The sequence below is a fragment of the Bos indicus x Bos taurus genome, chromosome 7, assembly GCF_003369695.1.
Source record: "Bos indicus x Bos taurus breed Angus x Brahman F1 hybrid chromosome 7, Bos_hybrid_MaternalHap_v2.0, whole genome shotgun sequence".
Classification (NCBI taxonomy): Eukaryota; Metazoa; Chordata; class Mammalia; order Artiodactyla; family Bovidae; genus Bos; species Bos indicus x Bos taurus.
This window is the reverse complement of record NC_040082.1, coordinates 42,086,017-42,108,822: the sequence shown is the minus strand read 5'-3', so window position 1 is coordinate 42,108,822 and position 22,806 is coordinate 42,086,017. Positions and strand designations below refer to the sequence as shown.

Below are 22,806 nucleotides of genomic sequence, written 5' to 3'. Positions count from 1 at the left end.
TTGTGTCCCAGTCCTGCTTCTTCTTTTATGAAAAACATTGCTCCATTTCTCTCCATGAATGACAAGTCAGTTAGAGATCTTTCCCTTTGAGTACACCCCAAGCAAAACTAGTCAACGCACACTGAGCGTACTTCCTTTTTCTCCAGGAGCATCTGCCACACCACAGGCCTTGCTGGCCCATCCTCTTAACTGAGGCCAAGGAAAGCTGTGCATTGGCACTTACTGTTGCAGAGTCAACATTCAAAGAAGTATAAACCTTGAGGCTTTGAGGGAATCAAGACCATCTAGTCCTACTCCAGTAGTTTCCTAACCCCTTCTATGGATCACAGAGCTCTTTGAGAATCAGTGACCCTTTAGACTTCCTGTATTGAAAAAGACACACATATATCTCAGCACATAATTTCCCCTGTATTTTCAAGAGTTTCATGGACACACCATGTAATCGAATATCTAGAATTCCAGAGATCCCATATTAAGAATACTTACTCTCTATAAAACCCAATGGAGCTCTAATGTCCCAATTAGCAGTCTCTGAGTTGGGTGGATGGAACTCAGAGGCAATATAGTGCCTGTGTATTACCACACAGGTTCCAGCTCAATCCTCGAGTGAGCTAGTTATCTTTAAAATATGGAAAAACTCAGCTCGGTGGCCAAGGGCAGAATTTCTCAAATCAGTCAGCTGAGCCATCTCATGTCTTCAAAGAAGACAACACCAAGCCCCTAGATGAAGTGGTTGAATCTGGTGGCGTTGAAAGGTGACAGCAGCCCAGAGGTTGTTAGGATTGCTGCCCACTGTTGACGGAGCAGTAACACTCATATGGATCCTCCTCTTCATATACATTTTCCTCAATGATATAGATGTTTTCCACTGGGTGCATCCCCTCTGCTGCTATATTTGCCAACCCTGAAGGAGAAAGGTTGGCCAAAGTGATGAGGCTGTGGAAATAAAGTATTGTAGTTGAGTTAAGCACTTTCTGGACAACATGTAATAGAATTGAGAGAACGGGCTTTGCTGAAGAGTTAGCAACCAAGGCAGTATACGATCCTTGATCAGGTCCTGACTAGGAAGGGAAAACATAAAATAGCAATGAAATAATTTGGGGAATACTCTGTACAAATTCAAATTAATCTGAAATTTCTTAGGTATAAAAGTGGAATTGTGTTATCTAAGAGAATATACTTATTCTGAGGAAGTGCAGACTGAAGTGTTTATGTGAAGTGTCAAGATGTCTGAAACACCTGTACAAATGGTTCAGACAAAAACAAAATTGTATACGTAAAGAGAGAAACAAAGTAAATGTGACAAAATATCAAATAACATGCTCAAATTGCACTGTTATTTCAATTATTATGTGGGTTTAAACAATTCCAAAAAGTAAAAGGAATGTGTTATGGATCCAGTGAGACTTGAGTTTGAATTCTACGTCTGTTTCTTACCATCCATATAATCTAGGCTGCGTCAGATTTGCCTTTTCCATTTATTCATTAAAGAACTATTTAGTGTGTTACACACTGAGCCCATGCATCAAGAGATACAACAGTGAACAAAACACAAAAAGCTCCTGGAGGCTGTATATTAGTAAACTCAGGGTGTTAGGGTCTTCACCCATACAATGGGAATAAGTACTCTTCTCTCACAGGGCTGCTGTAAGGAACATTTGTCCATGCAATCCTCAAATATTTATGAAGTGTGTACTAAGAATCAGGTGTGCACTAGGGGATACAGTTGTTAATGTGGCTGATAAGTTCCTAATTTTCTATGGAGTTTACATTTATAGGTAGAGATAAAACATTAACCCAATAATTTCATAAAGAATGCCAGGGATGGCGGAGCATGGTGGGCTGCCGTCTATGGGGTCACACAGAGTCGGACACGACTGAAGTGACTTAGCAGCAGCAGCAGCAGCAGTAGTACTCATAAATGTAAATATTACCTATTGATATCACAACATTTCAGGTTTCAGCTCTAATAAATGCTGGTTATAGATCATATAGAACCATGATGATTAAGTGTTCTATTTGGTCTTATTTGACTTTTTACTGCAGACTATTTTGTCTTCATAACTATATCATCTAGTGTGTGTGAATGCTAAGTCACTTCAGTCGTGTCCAACTCTTTATGATCCTAGGGACTGTAGTCTTCCAGGCTCCTCTGTCCATGGGATTCTCCAGGCAAGAGCGGGTTGCAAAGCCCTCTTCCAGGGGATCTTCCCGACCCACGGAGTGAATCTGCATCTCTTATGTCTCCTGCACTGGCAGGCAGGTTCTTCACCACTAGCACCACCTACTGCTGCTAAGTCGCTTCAGTCGTGTCCGACTCTGTGCGACCCCGTAGACAGCAGCCCACCAGGCTCCCCCGTCCCTGGGATTCTCCAGGCAAGAACACTGGAGTGGGTTGCCATTCCCTTCTCCAATAGCACCACCTAGACTTAGTCTAAAATTATTAGTGGTTCAGATAGTATTCAGTGGACAGAATCATTTTTTTCTTAAAATACATTTCATTCTGCCCATGTCCCAAATGTCACAGAAACCCAGTAAAATTATATAATCTTTGTGCGTGTGTAGTGTAGTGTAATTAGGAATGGAGACTAATTCTTCAATATGACAGACAAGCAGTTTTCAACTCTGTTTGAACATTACAATTACCTAGAAAGTTTTTAGAACAATAGGGGCTTCCCTGGTGGCTCAGATAGTGAAGAATCCACCTTCAATGCAAGAGACCCGAGTTTGATCCCTGAGTTGGGAAGATCCTCTGGAGAAGGGAATGGCCACCCACTCCAGTATTCCTTCCTGGAGAATTCCATGCACAGAGGAGCCTGGCAGGCTACAGTTCATGGGGTCACAAAGAGTCAGACACAACTGAGCAACTAACTCTTTCACTTTTTCACTATGCTGAGACCTCATCCCCAAAGATTCTAACGTATTTGCTCTGGGATAGACAAATATGTTTAAGTGCCCTAGGTGATTCTAACAGGTAATCAGAGTTCAGAAGAACCAGGCTGAGTTATGAAAAGCTCTGAGAGTAGACCTGAGCTTCTCATTCACTTCTGTAACCAGCGGCCACCTAGAGCCTGGGTGGAGTAGGTGTTCAATCAGCTGAAGGCTCACCCAAGATCCCCACCTTCTCCTACCCTACTCATGATTCTTACCTTGAATTTTGTATCTTCTCTTTTCTATCAGAATACCCTAAGTAGAAAGGAAAATGAAAGTCCATTTAAAATGCTTTAATAAAATAAATGAGATAAAAAACAAAAAGGGCTAATGGGAAGAAAAGATTGTTTAGGGAAATCTGGTCTACTGGTTAAGATTTAATTACATCAAACCACTGATGTGTGTCTTGGTATATTACATAAACTGTGGTAGAAAGTAATAAAGATGTATTTTCATATTTAACAAATATAGGGAGTGCCTACTACATATCTGCTAGTATGCTAAAGCACCAGGGACACAAAAAAAATGAATTATGAGCCCTGACATCATTAAGCTTGTCTTCCAGTGGGGAGGCATTTAAGAAAAAAAAAAAATAAGAAATAGAAAAAATAAAATAATTTCAAACTTGATGTGATAGAAAGAAAAGTACTGCAGCAAAATAGATTAACCTAGAGATTATCATACCGAGTGAAATAAGACAGAGAAAGACAAACATCATATCATTTACATATGAAAGCTAAAAACATTACAAATAGCTTTATTTACAAAACAGAAACAGACTCACAGACATAGAAAACAAACTTATGGTTGCCAAAGGGGAGAGGGGAGCAGAGATGAATTAGGAGTATGGAATGAACAGATACATACCACTAAGATGATCTTTGGAAGGAAAGTTATGACCAACCTAGATAGCATATTCAAAAGCAGAGACATTACTTTGCCACAAAGATTCCTCTAGTCAAGGCTATGGTTTCCCTGTGGTTGTGTATGGATGTGAGAGTTGGACTGTGAAGAAGACTGAGCACCAAAGAATTGATGCTTTTGAACTGTGGTGTTGGAGAAGACTCTTGAGAGTCCCTTGGACTGCAAGGAGATCCAACCAGTCCATTCTGAAGGAGATCAGTCCTGGGATTTCTTTGGAAGGAATGATGCTAAAGCTGAAACTCCAGTACTTTGGTCACCTCATGCGAAGAGTTGACTCACTGGAAAAGAGTCTGATGCTGGGAGGCATTGAGGGCAGGAGGAGAAGGGGACGCCAGAGGATGAGATGGCTGGATGGCATCACTGACTCGATGGACGTGAGTCTGGTTGAACTCCGGGAGTTGGTGATGGACAGGGAGGCCTGGTGTGCTGCGATTCATGGGGTCACAAAGAGTCAGGCATGACTGAGCAACTGAACTCAACTGAGATAGCATATTCAAAAGCAGAGACATTCCTTTGCCAACAAAGTTCTGTCTAGTCAAGGCAATAGTTATCCAGTGTTCATGTATGGATGTGAGGGTTGGACTGTGAAGAAAGCTGAGTGCGGAGGAATTGATGCTTTTGAACTGTGGTCTTGGAGAAGACTCTTGAGAGTCCCTTGGACTGCAAGGAGATCCAACCAGTCCATTCTAAAGGAGATTGGTCCTATGTGTTCTTTGGAAGGACTGATACTAAAGCTGAAACTCCAATACTTTGGCCACCTCATGCAAGGTGTTGACTCACTGGAAAAGACTCTGATGCTGGGAGGGATTGAGGGCAGGAGGAGAAGAGGACGACGGAGGATGAGATGGCTGGATGGCATAGCGACTCAATGGCTATGAGTTGGTGATGGACAGGGAGGCCTGACATGCTGCAATTCATGGGGTCACAAAGAGTCGGACAAGACTGAGTGACTGAACTGAACTGAAGATGATCTTTAAGCTCAGTTCTGAAAGAAGAGAATGAGTCAGCCAAATGAAGAACCAGGGTGAGCATCTGGATCAAGTAAAGCCCTGGTAAAGATGGTGATAAGTGGCTGAAACTGAAAGCATGACTGGAATAAAAGAGTGGCACAAGGTAAGATCTGAAATGGAGGCTGGGCTAGATACCATAGGACCCTTGAAGTCATAATCAGGAGCTTGGGTTTTATCCTAAGACATAAGAAATAATTGAAGGCCAGAAATATGATATAACTGGGTTTCAAGAAAATCACTTTGGTTGCTATGTGGAGAATGAACTAAAAGGAGGTATGAAAAAAGAGAAGGTAAGGCATGAACTGCCTCAGAGTAAGGTGATGACAGAGAGGCACAGAATCATGAATGGATTTTAGATATGTTTTGGGGAAAGTGCAGGAAGTGAAGCTGGATTGTGTGTAGTTGGGATTGTGTGTTAGGAGTGAAGAAGGAGAGAATTCAAGGAGGGCTTCTAGCTCAGGCAACCAGTTGGATGGTAGGGAAACACTATGATGAAGACCTGGGGCGGCAGCAGGGGCCGGGGGGGGAGCGGGTAGGATTTTAAAAAGGTGGGATATAGACTCCAGAGCTCCTTTTTGGATGCAGTAAGGTGGGAGACAAATAAGTGGAGATAACACCTGAACAGCTGGACAGTCAGTACCAACACCCTTGAGTGCTAAAGACAGAAACTAAGGATGACATTTAAGTCTACGGAAATACAGGTTATCATCATCCAGAGGGTATGGAGAGAAGAAAAACACCAGCTCTGGGGAATCTCAACACCTAAAGATCATACTGAAAAAGAGAAAATTATAAAAATGACTGAAAAGGAGTGGCCAAAGTGAGAGTGGTGTTTCAGAAGTCCAGAGAAGGAAGACTTTTGGAATGAGTGAGGGTCAACTTCAGTTCAGTTCAGTTCAGTCGCTCAGTTGTGTCTGACTCTTTGCGACCCCATTAATCTCAGCACACCAGGCCTCCCTGTCCATCACCAACTCCTGGAGTTCACTCAGACTCACATCCATCCAGTCAGTGATGCCATCCAGCCATCTCATCCTCTGGCGTCCCCTTCTCCTCTTGCCCCCAATCCCTCCCAGCATCAGAATCTTTTCCAATGAGTCAATTCATCGTATGAGGTGGCCAAAGTACTGGAGTTTCAGCTTTAGCATCATTCCTTCCAAAGAAATCCCAGGACTGATCTCCTTCAGAATGGACTGGTTGGATCTCCTTGCAGTCCAAGGGACTCTCAAGAGTCTTCTCCAACACCACAGTTCAAAAGCATCAATTCTTTGGTGCTCAGCCTTCTTCACAGTCCAACTCTCACATCCATACAGGACCACAGGAAAAAACATAGCCTTGACTAGACGGACCTTTGTTGGAAAAGTAATGTCTCTGTTTTTCAATATGCTATCTAGGTTGGTTATAATTTTCCTTCCAAGGAGTAAGCGTCTTTTAATTTCATGGCTGCAGTCACCATCTGCAGTGATTTTGGAGCCCAGAAAGATAAAGTCTGACACTGTTTCCACTGTTTCCCCATCTATTTCCCATGAAGTGGTGGGACCAGATGCCATGACCTTCGTTTTCTGAATGTTGAGCTTTAAGCCAACTTTTTCACTCTCTACTTTCATTTTCATCAAGAGACTTTTGAGTTCCTCTTCACTTTCTGCCATAAGGGTGGTGTCATCTGCAAATCTGAGGTTATTGATATTTCTCCTGGCAATCTTGATTCCAGCTTGTGCTTCTTCCAGTCCAGCGTTTCTCATAATGTACTCTGCATATAAGGTAAATAAGCAGGGTGACAATATACAGCCTAGACATACTTCATTTCCTATTTGGAAACTCTCTTGTTCCATGTCCAGTTCTAACTGTTGCTTCTTGATCTGCATACAGATTTCTCAAGAGGCAGGTCAGGTGGTCTGGTATTCCCATCTCTTTCAGAATTTTCCAGTTTATTGTGATCCACACAAAGGCTTTGGCATAGTCAATAAAGCAGAAATCGATGTTTTTCTGGAACTCTCTTGCTTTTTCCATGATCCAGCAGATATTGGCAATTTGATCTCTGGTTCCTCTGCCTTTTCTAAAACCAGCTTGAACATCAGGAAGTTCACGGTTCACATATTGCTGAAGCCTGGCTTGGAGAATTTTGCTGCTGCTGCTGCTAAGTCGCGTCAGTCGTGTCTGACTCTGTGCGACCCCATAGACGGCAGCCCACCAGGCTTCCCTGTCCCTGGGATTCTCCAAGCAAGAACACTGGAGTGGGTTGCCATTTCCTTCTCCAATGCAAGAAAGTGAAAAATGAAAGTGAAGTTGCTCAGTAGTGTCGGACTATAGCGACCCCATGGAGTACAGCCTACCAGGCTCCTCTGTCCATGGGATTTTCCAGGCAAAAGTACTGGAGTGGGGTGCCATTGCCTTCTCCGGAGAATTTTGAGCATTACTTTACTAGCATGTGAGATGAGTGCAATTGTGCGGTAGTTTGAGCATTCTTTGGCATTGCCTTTGTTTGGGATTGGAATGAAAACTGACCTTTTCCAGTCCTGTGGCCACTGCTGAGTTTTCCAAATTTGCTGGCATACTGAGTGCAGCACTTTCACAGCATCATCTTTCAGGGTTTGAAACAGCTCAACTGGAATTCCATCACCTCCACTAGCTTTGTTCGTAGTGATGCTTTCTAAGGCCCACTTGACTTCACATTCCAGGATGTCTGCCTCCAGGTCAGTGATCACACCATCGTGATTATGTGGGTCATGAAGATCTTTTTTGTACAGTTTTTCTGTGTATTCTTGCCATCTCTTCTTAATATCTTCTGCTGCTGTTAGGTCCATATCATTTCTGTCCTATATCGAGCCCATCTTTGCTTGAAATGTTCCCTTGGTATCTCTCATTATCTTGAAGAGATCTATAGTCTTTCCCATTCTGTTGTTTTCCTCTATTTCTTTGCATTGATCACTGAAGAAGGCTTTCTTCTCTCTCCTTGCTATTTGTTGGAACTCTGCATTCAGTTGCTTATATCTTTCCTTTTCTCCTTTGCTTTTTGCTTCTCTTCTTTTCACAGCTATTTGTAAGGCCTCCTCAGACAGCCATTTTGCTTTTCTGCATTTCTTTTCCCTGGGGATGGTCTTGATCCCTGTCTCCTGTACAATGCCACGAACCTCAGTCCATAGTTCATCAGGCACTCTATCTATCAGATCTAGGCCCTTAAATCTATTTCTCACTTCCACTGTATAATCATAAGGGATTTGATTTAGGTCATACCTGAATGGTCTAGTGGTTTTCCCTACTTTCTTCAATTTAAGTCTGAACTGGGCAATAAGGAGTTCATGATCTGAGCCACAGTCAGCTCCTGGTCTTGTTTTTGTTGACTGTATAGAGCTTCTCCATCTTTGGCTGCAAAGAATATAATCAGTCAGATTTCAGGGTTGACCATCTGGTGATGCCCATGTGTAGAGTCTTCTCTTGTGTTGTTGGAAGAGGGTGTTTGCTATGACCAGTGCATTTTCTTGGGAAAACTCTATTAGTCTTTTCCCTCCTTCATTCCGTATTCCAAGGCCAAATTTGCCTGTTACTCCAGGTGTTTCTTGACTTCCTACTTTTGCATTCCAGTCCCCTATAATGAAAAGGACATCTTTTTTGGGTGTTAGTTCTAAAAGGTCTTGTAGGTCTTCATAGAACCGTTCAGCTTCAGCTTCTTCAGTGTTACTGCTTGGGATATAGACTTGGATTACCATGATATTGAATGGTTTGCCTTGGAAATGAACAGAGATCATTCTGTCATTTTTGAGATTGCATCCAAGTACTGCATTTCGGACTCTTTTGTTGACCATGATGGCTACTCCATTTCTTCTGAGGGATTCCTGACCACAGTAGTAGATATAATGGTCATCTGAGTTAAATTCACCCATTCCAGGGTCAACTTAGTTGAATATTACTGAAAGATGGATGTACTGCAATGAAAACAGAGGTATCTACAGGGTTTATCAAAATGGAGATCACTGAGCTTGAACTAAAACTACTTCCATGGCAATTCAGGTGTAGAAGCTAAATGGGGCTGGGGGTGTTTGAAGAGTACAGAGGAATGAAATGTAGGAATAACTCATCTGAAATATGCCTGTGAAGGAGAGGAGAGAAATGGGAGTGGCTGGAGAGAAATGTGTGAACTAGATCTTATTTTTACACTAATAAAAAAAGCATAAATAGGAATGGCGAAAGAGATGATTTTGGAGAAAGCAATCAAAGGAAGTCATGGCTATGCCAAAGTAGTTGAAACAGGCTTTTAATACTTCATTAGTGCAGTGAGAAGGGAGGGAGGTTTGAGAAGCAGTGAAATATGTGATGCTCATCTCAGACACTGCACTAGGAAGAAACAAGATTGCTGCACATTTCTGAGTGCCAATTTATGGCTTTGATGTCATGATTAAAAACCTGTTACCCTCGTTGTGTGATTTTCTCTAGCAGCTTCTAAGGAAAAGACTGCAAATTGTACACAACTTTCCCATCTATCCTTCTACTTAGTCATGTTTTTTTTATATATATATAAATTTATTTATTTTAATTGGAGGCTAATTACTCTACAATATTGTATTGGTTTTGCCATACATCAACATGAATCCGCCACGGGTGTACACGTGTTCCCCATCCTGAACCCCCCCCCCCTCCCTACTCCCTCCCCATACCATTTTGGCAGTAATCATATGTGTGTACAAAACATGACTTCTCCTACTCCTCATCAACCTCTTTCCACACTCTTTTACCCAAACCATAATAGTCCCCAATATCCAGGCCTTGGCAGAACACAAAAAGTGGGTGTTATCATTACTCCTTATCAGCCTGTAGATTCCATATTCATGTGGTCAATTCCCAAACTCCACTGCTACCTCTCCATAAACTCGGGTAAGTGGGAGTGAGTAGCTTCTTCCTCTGAACAATTCATTTACCATTAATGGCAGAATAACAAAAAGGTAAGCAGGATAGCCCTGGTTTCAAATCCTCTATCAATCAACAGTGTCACGTTGGAGTAAAAGTTACTTAACTTTTCAACACAATGGCTCTCCAACTGGTAAATGAGAACAATATAGTACCTTTTTCTACAGGGTAATTATGAGCATTTAATGCACATAAAGCACTTGGAAGCTTTAAGCCACACAGGATGAGCAGCTCATCCCAGTTTTCCCTGGACTGTCCCAGTTTTAGCACTGAAAACCCACATATTCGGACCCCCCACCCCGCTTCAGTCCTGGGAAATTTCGGAATGGTTTGTAATGCTACACACAGTCTATGTTTACAGATGAGTAAGAAAGGCTACTAAAACAATAGAGGTATAAGGCCTTGGCCTCTGCCCCAAAGAGAAGAGAATATATCACAATTATTAAAGTATGTGAGGCTTTCAGAGTGATGGAAGTGTTTGGTCATTGATTGTGGTGATGGTTTCCTGAGTGAAATCATCTACAAAAATTCATTAAGTTGGACACATTTTACATAGACAGTGTATCACATATAAATTATACTTATTTTTTTTAAATAAACATAAGCAACTTAGAAGTAAAAAGTTTGCTGAGTGCCACAATGGAGGAAAATTACAAATGCTGCAACCTTGACCATGACTCAGTGTTAAAGGAACCTGCTGCCCCTCTTTAAAGAACCACCCGTAAGAGATACATAACATAGAAAATGCATAGAAGGAAGTGATTGCAAATTCATGAATTTAAAATATTTATGCTCTTTAAAAATAAGAAAATAGATACTAGAATCAACCTGCTTGAATCTGAATTCCAGCTTTGCCACTTACCGATTCTGAAACCTTGAGAAAACCTTGAAAGTTTACCGTCTCTAAGTGTTACTCTCCTCTGCTGTAAAAAAATGGGGATAATAGTCTACCTACCTTATAAGATGGTGACGATAATAAATATAAAAACATGCTTGTTACACGGTAAGCACTGAATAAAAAAAAGCTATTATTAATCCTGTGATTTGAAAGGACTAAGGAGTATTCCTTGGAAGGAAAGTTATGTCCAATCTAGATAGCATATTGAAAAGCAGAGACATTACTTTGCCAACAAAGGTCCGTCTAGTCAAGGCTATGGTTTTTCCAGTGGTCATGTATAGATGTGAGAATTGAACTGTGAAGAAAGCTGAGTGCCGAAGAATTGATGCTTTTGAACTGTGGTGTTGGAGAAGACTCTTGACAGTCCCTTGGACTGCAAGGAGATCCAACCAGTCCATTCTGAAGGAGATCAGCCCTGGGATTTCTTTGGAAGGAATGATGCTAAAGCTGAAACTCCAGTACTTTGGCCACCTCATGCGAAGAGTTGACTCATTGGAAAAGACTCTGATGCTGGGAAGGATTGGGGAAGGAGAAGGGGACGACAGAGGATGAGATGGCTGGATGGCATCACTGACTTGATGGACGTGAATCTAAGTGAACACCGGGAGTTGGTGATGGACAGGGAGGCCCGGTGTGCTGCGATTCATGGGGTCGCAAAGAGTTGGACACGACTGAGCGACTGAACTGAACTGAACTGAACTGAAAGAGTATTGATTCTAATAAATATAACCTAATAATTATAATGTCTAGGTTTGGGTTGGTTCCTATATTAACAGTTCCTTATCAGAGGGAGAGAGAAGCACCATCAGATGACTTACATTTGAGAATTAGACCACCAGAGATGAGAATCAGAGCCAGCCCAGCAAAGACTCCTGCTCCTATGTAGAGGCCTGTTCTGGTGGTGGCACCCATGTCTTGTAACTCAATAGCCAGTGTGGATATTTCCTATGGAAACGCAAACAGAATTACAGCAAATGGCCAGAAACCCATTGTCTGCCCAGGTAATCTCACGACTTATGCATGAGAACAACCCTTTCACAGTGTCCCAGGAATGCAGGGACCTTGAAATGACTCACAATCTGTTCCCTTCTAGACAAACTTCAAACCACCCAAAGAAAAAGATTGGCTCAAGTTTTGGACTTAGCAAGAGAATAAGATATGCTTGTCTGTGCTATGGGTGGAGAAGTAGCCTTAGTAAATGGACTCCCAATTTCCCCAACAAAAATGAACATTAAAGTGGAACCCTATTTATATAAGATTCCCTCATGTTTCCAGGGAGTTTCAGAGAGGTCTAAATTTGGTGTTGTACCATGAAACCCCAATTTCCACAGAAAGATAGTGATTTAAAAGCTAGGAATTTGCAGCCTGACAGTCTTGGGTTCAAATCCCAGTTCTGTCACCAAAGAGCAGAGTCATTTGTAAAGTTATCAGGAAAATTAAGTGACAAAAACCAGAAAATGCTTGGCACAGAGCCTGGTACAGGTAAATGTTCAATCAGTGGTAGCTTTTATTGCTATTGCTCTGCATCCTGTTTCTAAACTTTCAGTTCATGTTCCCCCTTTAAAAAGAGCAACAGTGAACACTTTCAAAACAACATTAAGCAATTAAGTCCTCCATTTATTCAACCCACATTTACTGCAAGTGCACTGTGCAAATGCGCCCTGAGCAGTGTGGCACAAAGAGGTATTTAAAAGGCAGTCCTGGATTGCAAAGACCGCAGGACAAACACAAAATACTTGAGAGTGAGTCAGACTGTGTCAAATGAATGCAGACTCCCGGGTATGTCCTCAAACAATTTCCCAGTCACTGCTATCAGATTGTTTTCTAGTGGTTTTCCCTTGCATTCTGAGAAGGTGGGAGACATTAAAATGGTGGTTGATTGAAATACGGCTTTGTTTTTGGTTAGAAATGTAAGTTCTTACCTTAGAATATTCCTGACTGGTGTCTTGTCATAAATAAATAAATTTAAACAAACAAACAATCTTTCTCACTAGGGTAGAAATGTTAACAAGGAAAAACACTACTCTCAGGAGATGCAGGGTGTCTGAACCCTCCACAGTGGTATGCAGTTGTGAAATTTCAGGATAAGAACAAAATGCTAGTGAGTCTTCCTTTTGGCACACCTACTATGTGCCAGGCACTTTTATATGCATCATCTCACTCCATCCTTACAACAGGCCTCTGCAATTACAATTGTCATCAGCAACATGTTATAGTCAAGGAACCCAAAGACAAGGGAGATTAGGTATTTTTCCCCAAGGAAAGAGTGGACAGGAAGGAAGTCTAAAGCCATACTTTTTTTTCTTTGAGTTGAGCACGAGCTGAGTTCACACACACAGTTACTTACTGTCTGATTTTTATCATGGAGGGTCTTCAGTGTCCGTGTCTCTACCACAAAGAAGAAAAATAGCCAAAACAGTTAGGAATGCTCTTTTATATGAGGTTTGTTGTGTTTTTTTTTTAAGCTGCCTATAATTCTACTTGAAATTAATTCTACTTCATACTCTTTACAATAATTAACTGAGAAACCAACAGAATTTATTGAACACTTACAAATCAACTCTAGGATGACGTTTTTTCACCCAGATAACAAACCGAACTACCTATGTTCTATGAAATGGAGACTTCTTCTGGGAAGACATATTTGAATATGTAGTTTGTTGTGTCCATAGGACCTAAAACGGTCTGCAAAATTCTAACAGCATTGACGATACACAAGCAGGCATTATAATTAGACTTTTTTAGATCACATGACTGCTCTTCAATATTTATTTTGTTCATTTTTTAATTGACGTATAGTTGATTTACAATGTTGTGTTAGTTTCAGGTATACAGTAAAGTGATTCAGAATATATATAGTCTTTTTCAGATTCTTTTCCCTTACAGGTTATTACAACTTACTGAGTATAGTTCCCTGTGCTATACAGTAGATCTTTGTTGGTTATCTATTGTATATATCTGTGTGCTCAGTCGCTCAGTCACGTTCAACTCTTTGAGACCCCATGGACTGTAGCCTGCCAGGCTTCTCTGTTCATGGAACTTTTCCAGGCAAGAATACCAGAGTGGGTTGTCATTTCTTACTCCAGGGTATCTTCCTGATCCAGGGGTTGGACCCCATCTCTTGCATCTCATGCATTAGCAGGTAGATTCTTTACCACCAGGGCCAACTGGGATGCCTCTTCTATGTTAATCCTGAACTGCTAATTTATCCCTCCTTCACCCTTTTCCCTTTTGGTAGCCATCAGTTTGTTTCCTATGTCTATGAGTCTATTTCTGTTTTGTAAGTAAATTCATATGTATATATGCAATATGATACGACATTTGCCTTTCTCTGTCTGGCTCACTTCACTTAGTATGATAATCTCAAAGTCCACCCATGTTGCTGCAAATGGCATTATTTGATTTTTATAACTAAGTAATATTCCATTGTATAGATGTCCATCAACAAATGAATGGATAAAGATGTGGCATGATTAGACTCTGAAAGGTAACGAAAGTTGATTTTCTCAAAACCATTTAACATTAAGAGAGGGTATTTTGTTCCCTAAAAAATGAAAATAATAATAACTGTAACTATAATTTACTATGAATAGGCATTGTGTTAAATTCTTCAAGGAAGTATATCTCATTTAACACTCAAAACAACTATCTTACAGTAGGGAGTATCTGTCCCATTGCACAGACGAAGAAGCTGAGAATTAGGAAGCTAAATGACTTACCCAAGGTCATACAGCTTAGCGAATAACAGAAATGGCCTTCCAATTTAGGTCTGCGTGGCCTTAAGTACACACTTAACTATGCTGCCTCCAACAATGCTCACCTCAGCACTGTGATTACTAAGCTCATCATGCTGCCCAGATCCCAGATCACTTTCTTTCCTTTTTAGGCATTTATTTATTTATCTGCCTATCCATTCAATGAACATATATTACATCCCCACTCTATGCCAGGCACAGAGGACAGAACAGTGAACAAGATGGGCCAGGCCCTTATCTCATAAACAATGCATTTTACAAACCAATAAATCGTCAGCCTTGGGAAGAGTAAGGATGCAAACTCATTTTTCTGGTTGAGTCAGAGGCTCTGAAACTTCCTAAATGCCATGATCACTTTCTGGAAGCTTCAAAGTCTAAGCCTTTTAATGCTAAACTCCTGGCATACAGACTCTGATTTTAACATTATAAAAGCATATTCTCAGCCTGAAGTTGGAGAAGGCAATGGCACCCCACTCCAGTACTCTTGCCTGGAAAATCCCATGGATGGAGGAGCCTGGAAGGCTGCAGTCCATGGGGTTGCTGAGGGTCAGACACGACTGAGCGACTTCACTTTCACTTTTCACTTTCATGCATTGGAGAAGGAAATGGCAACCCACTCCAGTGTTCTTGCCTGGAGAATCCTAGGTACAGGGGAGTCTGGTGGGCTGCCGTCTATGGGGTCGCACAGAGTCAGACACGACTGAAGTGACTTAGCAGCAGCCTAAAGTCTTGTTTGTTTATATTTTAAGAAAAGGAAAGACGTTATCTCCCATTTACCTTTGCTCCTTTACGAAAAGGAATTTTAAAACCACACTGGTGGAACTACTAAGTAAACTACACATACAGTATTTTCTAGTGTAAATCTAGTTTCTGCTTCCATACAATTACTTTTCTTGGCTTAAATGATAAGACTGTCTGACTTCTAACTTTTTTTTTTAACTTCATCTTACAGTGAAAATGATCAATCAACTAAAGCCCTATTGGGTTATCACAGCTTATTTTCACATAGATTGACATCAACCAAGATGGGTGGGACAGATGGAGGATGTTACAGTGTGTTTCCTAGAGGACCCAAGACTGGCGGAGCAGGTTGATGGTCTTAAAAGTATACAAACTTAATATTTACCATCTAGCATGTTTTATGTGCCTGACAGAGTGCTTAGCACTCTACATGCACAATATCTTTTCATCTTCACCACCATTGTTCTTGTTCAGTCACTAAGTCATGTCTGACTCTGCAACCCCATGAACTACAGCATGTCAGGCTCCCCGTCCTTTACTATCTCTGTGAGATTGCTCAAACTCATGTCCATTGAGTAAGTGATGCTATCCAACCATCTCATCCTCTGTAACCCCTTCTCTTGTCCTCGATATTTTCTAACATCAGGGTCTTTCCAGTGAGTCAGCTCTTCACTTCAGGTGGCAAAAATATTAGAACTTCAGCTTCAGCACCAGTCTTTCCAATGAATATGCAGGGTTGATTTCCTTTAGGATTGACTGGTTTGATTTCCTTGCTGTCCAAAGGATTCTCGAGTCTTCTCCAACACTACAGTTTGAAAGCATCAGTTCTTCAGTGTTCAGCCTTCTGCCTGGTCCAACTCTCACATCCATACATGACTACTGGAAAAACCATTTTGACTACACGGACCTTTGTCAGCAAAGTGATGTCTCTGCTTTATAATACACTGTCTAGAGCTGTCATTGCTTTTCTTTGAAGAACCAAGCATCTTTTAATTCCATGGCTGCAGTCACTGTGTGCAAAGTACTATTATTTTCCCATTTTTCAAATGAAGAAGTCTCAGAGAGGTATTTTGTCCAAGATCACATAGCTATTAACTGGAGACCCCGAGATTCAAATCAAGTCTACTTCCAGAGCTAAGGATTCATCCGTGATCCAGTCCTGCTTTCTTCAGGTGGAGGAGAGATTTCATTTGTCCGATGGTCAAAGTTGGTTTAGGAACCTCAAAGACCCTTGGAACTCTTACTTGTAAAGGCTCCTCTCCACTTCATAGCAAGCATATTATATGTACCCACATTCCACATTAAAGAAACGGTGTGTACAACTACACACAAGCTGAATTGCAGGTAATTAACTGGTATAATGTTACATATTATAGTCATACCATTAAATACTAATTAATTAACTAACTAAATACTAATTAATTTCAACTTTTCATTTTATTTCCATAGTTTGGAGCCATTGCCTTTTATCATTTAAGTATTTTCTCAGGCCTTTGAAAAGCTCAGAGATTGTAGGCACTTTCCCTATATTCCCAGGTACAAAAGATGGCCCCATTCTGTTGCCCTAAAGGGAAGGAACAAACAAGTAAAACCTGAAGTGAAGGCCACTTCTGGTTATGGCACAGACACCTCAAAAAACGTGCACTGCCTTGTGAGGAAGCTATTTCTCTATCTGGGAAGGTGTGTGGTCACATAGCAAATGTCCACTGGGGCGTGACATTGTAAAGAGCACTGAAACCCATGATGGGTAAGTGGGACTCCCACCATCCCCTTCAAGGTCTACAGTCGTGGAATTCTTTAAAATATAACAATGACATATGATAAACACTTGGTATGATTCGATTAGCTCACTATGTGGGTGATCATCTGTTTCCACCATATTTAACTTCCTTACAAATTGCATGAGAGATCTTGGTACCCAGTGACTAAAGAACCAATAAAAAGATTCAACCTCTAGAGAACTGACATTAGTATTTAAAATAACTAATATTTGAGTGCTTTGTCTGGGCAGGGCATTACGCATTATGCTTAGTGCTTTACATATGTCATCACATCAATCTTCACAATAGTCTTATGACACAGGCACTGGAAATTAGCCTCATTATAGAGGTAAGGAAATTGAGCCTCACAGAGTTTGAGCAACAAAACTGAGTTTATAAAACTAACACAAAAAGCTGACATTAGAACCCATTCTGCCTATCACTGAAGCGCTGTGCTGTGCTCACTTGTTTCAGTCACGTCCAACTCTTTGGAACTGTACGGACCATAGCCTGGCAGGCTCCTATGTCCATGGGATTCTCCAGGCAAGAATACTGAAGCTGGTTGCCATGTCCTTTTCCAGGGGATCTTCCTGACTCAGGGATTGAACCTTCATCTCTTGTGTCTCCTGCATTTCAGTCAGGTTCTTTACCCACAGAGTCACCTTGGGAAGCCCATCACTGAACTAATACTTAACTGCAACCTCATTCTGCCTTTAGATCTTACTGAAAATGACAATAGCTAACATGTACTGAGTATGTACCATGATCAGACTCTGGGCTAAGCACTTTAGACACACTTCCTTATTTAAATCTGAGAGATTTAATAGATTAGGATTGGAATTTACCTATTATTAAATTTTAGGGCTTTCCTGGTTGCTCAGTGGTAAAGAATCCACCTACCAATTCAGAATATACGAGTTCAATTTCTGGGTCTGGAAGATCCCCTGGAGAAGGAAACAGCAGCCCACTCTAGTATTCTTGCTTGGGAAATCTCATGGATAGGAGCTTGATGGGCTACAGTCCATGTGGTCACAAAAGAGGCAAACATGACTTAGCAACTAAACAACAATAACCACCTCATTTTACTGAATCAAAGACTATGCTTTGGAGAGTTTAGAGAGACCAGAACTCCTCCTTGATCAATGTGACTTGAGGTCTGCTCTGTCAACCTTATCTTCTTTCTAGAGCACTGTGGAAAATACTTGTTGAACTACTTGAAGGTTTTAGCTGCTCCTTCTGAGGTCAGAATCTGAGGAAGATGATGGACTTTATTCCAGTTAGAAGGAACTCTTGAAATAGCCTAATCCAAATTATCCCAAACATGGACTGGGGCCAATACATGACAAAACATCATCAGTACAGGAGTAAATCAGAAAATAATAAGGAAACATAATGAGTTTTTCATTAAACTTATGTAAGAGTATCCTCTTTTTTTTTTTTTTAACATGGGGATGTCAATAGTAGAAATCTTTTTTTCCCTTCTTTGGCAAAATATGAAGCTCATCAAAAATCTTTTTCAGGAGTTGGGAATTATTGGGTGGTGAAATCCAAGTCTCTGAACTCATTCCTCAGACAGAAGAGGAAGCTGCTATCAGGAGAAGTGAAAGGCTTTTGCTCAGGTAGAGGGTATGCTATGCTATGCTAAGTGGCTTCAGTCGTGTCTGACTCTGTGTGAACCCATAGACAGCAGCCCACCAGGCTCCCCCGTCCCTGGGATTCTCCAGGCAAGAACACCGGAGTTGGTTGCCATTTCCTTCTCCAATGCATGAAAGTGAAAAGAGAAAGTGAAGTCGCTCAGTCATGTCCGACCCTCAGCAACCCCATGGACTGCATTCCAGGCTCCTCTGTCCATGGGATTTTCCAGGCAAGAGTACTGGAGTGGGGTGCCATTGCCTTCTCCTCAGGTAGAGGGATACTCATGACTAATTCAGAATCCTAGCCTGGGGCTCTTTTTTTCCAGCATAAATTTACCTTCACCCCTTCCTTACACCTGTCACTGTCTTGGGTGCACAGAAATATTCGTGCCTCCACTCAAACTATTTTCTCATATTTTCCCCATATTCTAAATCTTCTGAACTCTGAAACCAACTAAAGGTTTCCTCCTATACACCATGTGTAATTACCTGAGACCGGTCCCTTTGTGGTGAGCATCCTTGGAAAGGCTGTAGTGATGTCCCTCCATGGAGTCCAAGCTGGGGTGACCTTGGCTAAAGTCAGAAACCAATGTAAGGATGAGGCTTCTCTGACAGCAGAAAAGTGGCAACAGAAAAAAAATTGTAAACACAACAATAGAAGAGAAACACATGCTAAACTTCCAAACCTACCTGAACACCTTCGTTGAGAGTATATGACACTCAGAATGTCTGACAGAGGTGTGTTACATCATTATTATCACAGTCTAATTGTTAACAATAAAACTTACAGCCATAGTAAATGCATTCCACAAAACATCTCATAAAATCCTCCCAGTGGCCTCTAGGGTAGGTAATATTATATTTTATAGAGGAAGAGGTCACAGAGTTTAAATAACTTGTCAAGATTACATAGCTGGTAAGAAGCAGTGTCAAATTTGAACTTAGCTCCATCAACCACTAAGTACACACTCTATAAGCATTAAAACATGAAAGCATACGTGCCCCCTCTTCCCCACACATGCAGATCCAGTGGTTCTCAGTCTTGGCTGCACATGGGGGAGAATCATTGGGTGTAGACTTTGTAAAACTCCCATGCTCAGGCTCCATCCACCTCCAGAAATGCTGATTTCCCTGGTTCAGGGCTGGAGCCCAAGCATCTGTGGGAGTCAAAAGGCTCCCCAGGTGATTCCAGTGACCAGTCAGGTACTCAGACCACTGATCTAGCACTTTCCTTCATTCTATGGCCATGAGGTTCAAAATAGATGGAGGGAATTAAACACGGTTGGACCTGTTAAACTTTAGGTCTTAGGGTCCCAACTGGAGGGCTGTAATTGGGAAGACCAAAGGTGAGATCAGTCAGTGTATTTAATATGATCCACAGGCAAATCTCATTCAGAAAGGAGGTATCAAAAGTCTACTCACCTGGTTTGATGATCAACTCCAGGTTTGATTTTCGATCATTCATTAGACCTGGGAATTGGATCCGGCAGCAATAGGTCCCACTGTCAGCTAAAGTCACATTCTTGATGGTTAAGGTCACGTCTCCTTTGTGCAAATCCCTCTTTAGTAGGTATCTGCTGGATGTCTGATAGGTCACGTTCCTTCCATCAGTCCTGAGCACCAAACTATAACATTCAGACACAGGGCAGGGTCCCTTGCCCCAGCACACAGGCACGAGATTCTCAGTGGTAGCTGGAGAGTAGGTGCAGGGCAGATCGGCATTCTGACCCACCTGAGACACATATGCCCCTTTCAAAGAACCTGCATAAAGAGGGAAAGAGAGCAGTTGAGAGAGGTTGTTCCACTTCAAGAAAACTGCAAGCAGTGCTTTGCAGAATAAAGAGGAAACCACTGCTGCTGTCCTGCTTGGAGAACAGTTCACTATAGCAATGATTCTCAGACTCAAGGGGCACCAGAATCACCAGAAAGCCTTGTTCAAACAGAGAGAGCTGAGCTCAACTGCTAGAGTTCCCCATTCAATAGTTCTTGGGCGGGGCCCAAGAATTATATTTCTAACAAGTTCCCAGGACACGCTCAGAATATGGCTCATCTTAGAACCTCACTTTGAGAACCATTGCCCAAGGAGAGAATCATGGCCTGGTCCTGTAAACATTGAAGGGCACTGCTGATGGAAACAGATAATCAGCAGTGAGTCACTGTCAGCCAGGAAAAGAGCTCACCCATTTAGGCTAGTTGTCTATTCACAAACTCAGGGCAGTTATCCTGACACAAAACTCTCTCTCCTTTTTTTTTAATGAAGGACCAGTCACATAATGAATAAAAACCCTTGGCTGAATAAGAAGTTAATGTATGGCTGTTCTGAGGTTTAAAATTTATATAAACTACACACTAATATACACGCATATTAAAAAGCAGTATAAAAATATACACACATATTATAAAAGCAGTATAAAAAGCATATGACAACTCTCCCATACCCTGCTCTTTTCCATTTCCCAGCTCCCTTTCCCAGAGAAGCATTCATGTATTCCCACTGCCCTGTGATACACACAAAAACAAGTCCAATATATCCATTTTTCTGCTCCTTGCTTTCTTCAATTAACATTATGATTTAAAGACATCTCATATCATTACGTTTCATCAGCTTTGCTATTTGTATCATGGATATATCACAATTTCTTTACCCACCTTCTGCTGGTGGATATTTAGGTTTCTTCCAAGCTTTTGCTTATTACAATGACCATCCTTGCATCTTTATCTTGTACTGTCCAACTGCAAAAATCCAGACTTACTTGTAAGCAGTAGCAGCATGAGCAGGACACCATCAAAAAGATGTGAAAACATGGATTCTGAAGAAGAAAGTCAAACAATGGCTCTGTTTAGGTGCCGTTTCAATTCTCCAATCGAACTGAGTATTTCCTGGAACTGTCTCTCCTCCCAAGTCACAGGAGCAGTGGCCACTCTCCAGACTGCTGGCCCAGCACAGCAGGCGTTTGACTACCAATCACTGCTCTCTTAACACTGTCATCTATGATGACAGCAAAGGAAATGCCAGTTCTCTCTCATGCTAGACCACACACATCCTGTGAAGACTGACATTTACCCTGTCCTCATCAACGAAGAGGAAGCAATACTCAGAGGAAGAAAACTGTTACTCTGTCAAGTGTCTCTTGGCAAGTAGAGTAAACCCTCTACTATCTCCAGTGAAATAGTAGTCCTCAGTCTGAAATGGACAGTGTTCCCTGGGAACACAGGTAGAAATATATCACTCATACATTCATTCAGTCAAGTCAGTCAGCTGGTGAGTTCTGTGACCAATGTTTATGAAGCATCTGCTACTTGTCAGGAACTGGACTAGGAGCTGGGAGATATCACCATGAATGAATGGCCTGATTCTTTTTTTTTTTTCTTTTGGCCATGCCATGTGACTTGTAGGATCTTAGTTCCCTGACCAGGGATTAAACCCATGCCCCCTGCTTTGAAGTGTGCATTCTTAACCACTGAACTGCCAGGGAAATCCCAGGCCTGTTCCTTATCCTCACATTTAGCTGCCCTTTCTACTCCAATCATGAAACTAGTTCTTAGCCTTGCTCTAATACAAACTGAGCTATGTCATATAAGCTTACTAGGTTGGCCTCCCCATTTATAAAACTTATAACATGAGGAAATTGTGTTAGGTGATATATGAAGAGCTGCTCTAATATTCTGACTTTGACCTGAACTTCCAAACTCTTCCACCAAGGAAAAATGCATTCCTTCCTGTAATGATTCTTTCCCCCTCCTGTTGGGGGAACTGAAGGCACCTCGATATTCTATTTCCTCCCATATACACTAGATGTCCCCTCTCTTCCAGCCCAGGGGCTTTGGGCATCAATTGCCAGAAAGTGTTGAACCACACTCTCCATTATTGAGATTAACATCTCAGACTCAAACAGTCTCAACTCTGGGAGAGTGACTTTTGTCTGGAAATCTTTAAAGCAAACATCTATTTATAAAAGGGAAGTGAGCTCTCAGATGGAATAGTTTCTGAAAACCCTGTGGTCTTCCTCTGTCTTCTCTGCCTGAATTTCCTTGTCACTCACTTTAAACGTTACTAAATGCATTTATTATAAATATCCAGCTTGTTCTGTGTGTGTACCTTTATAGTGCCACAAAGTTAGTGGTGACTCAGGAGATCATGTTCAATTTCTTTATGGTATATACCCACTCCAGTGTTCTTGCCTGGAGCATCCCAGGGACAGGGGAGCCTGGTGGGCTGCCGTTTCTGGGGTTGCACAGAGTCGGACACGACTG

General features: G+C 41.5%; 1 protein-coding gene across 1 annotated transcript; it reads right to left on the bottom strand.

The window, feature by feature from the left end:
- Nucleotides 1-389: 389 nt before the first annotated feature.
- LOC113895108 (hepatitis A virus cellular receptor 2-like) lies at nt 390-21,530 on the bottom strand. The gene is made up of 7 exons (XM_027545845.1): nt 21,306-21,530; nt 19,975-20,313; nt 19,042-19,125; nt 13,010-13,050; nt 11,481-11,607; nt 3,150-3,186; nt 390-936 (listed from the first exon to the last, which is right to left on the bottom strand). The coding sequence occupies exons 1-7, from the start codon at nt 21,355-21,357 to the stop codon at nt 777-779; spliced, it is 840 nt and encodes a 279-aa protein (XP_027401646.1). The 5' UTR covers nt 21,358-21,530; the 3' UTR covers nt 390-776.
- Between the last annotated feature and the right edge of the window lie 1,276 nt (nt 21,531-22,806).

What these genes read in the sequence shown, in the direction of transcription:
- LOC113895108 (XM_027545845.1), bottom strand. Translation starts at nt 21,357, where the DNA reads ATGTTTTCACATCTTTTTGATGGTGTCCTGCTCATGCTGCTACTGCTT. An exon ending in GGAGTTGATCATCAAACCAG is followed by an intron (nt 19,126 to 19,974) that starts GTGAGTAGACTT and finishes TTCTGACTTTAG; the next exon opens with CCAAGGTCACCCCAGCTTGG. An exon ending in TCCATGATAAAAATCAGACA is followed by an intron (nt 11,608 to 13,009) that starts GTAAGTAACTGT and finishes GCGTTTCCATAG; the next exon opens with GAAATATCCACACTGGCTAT.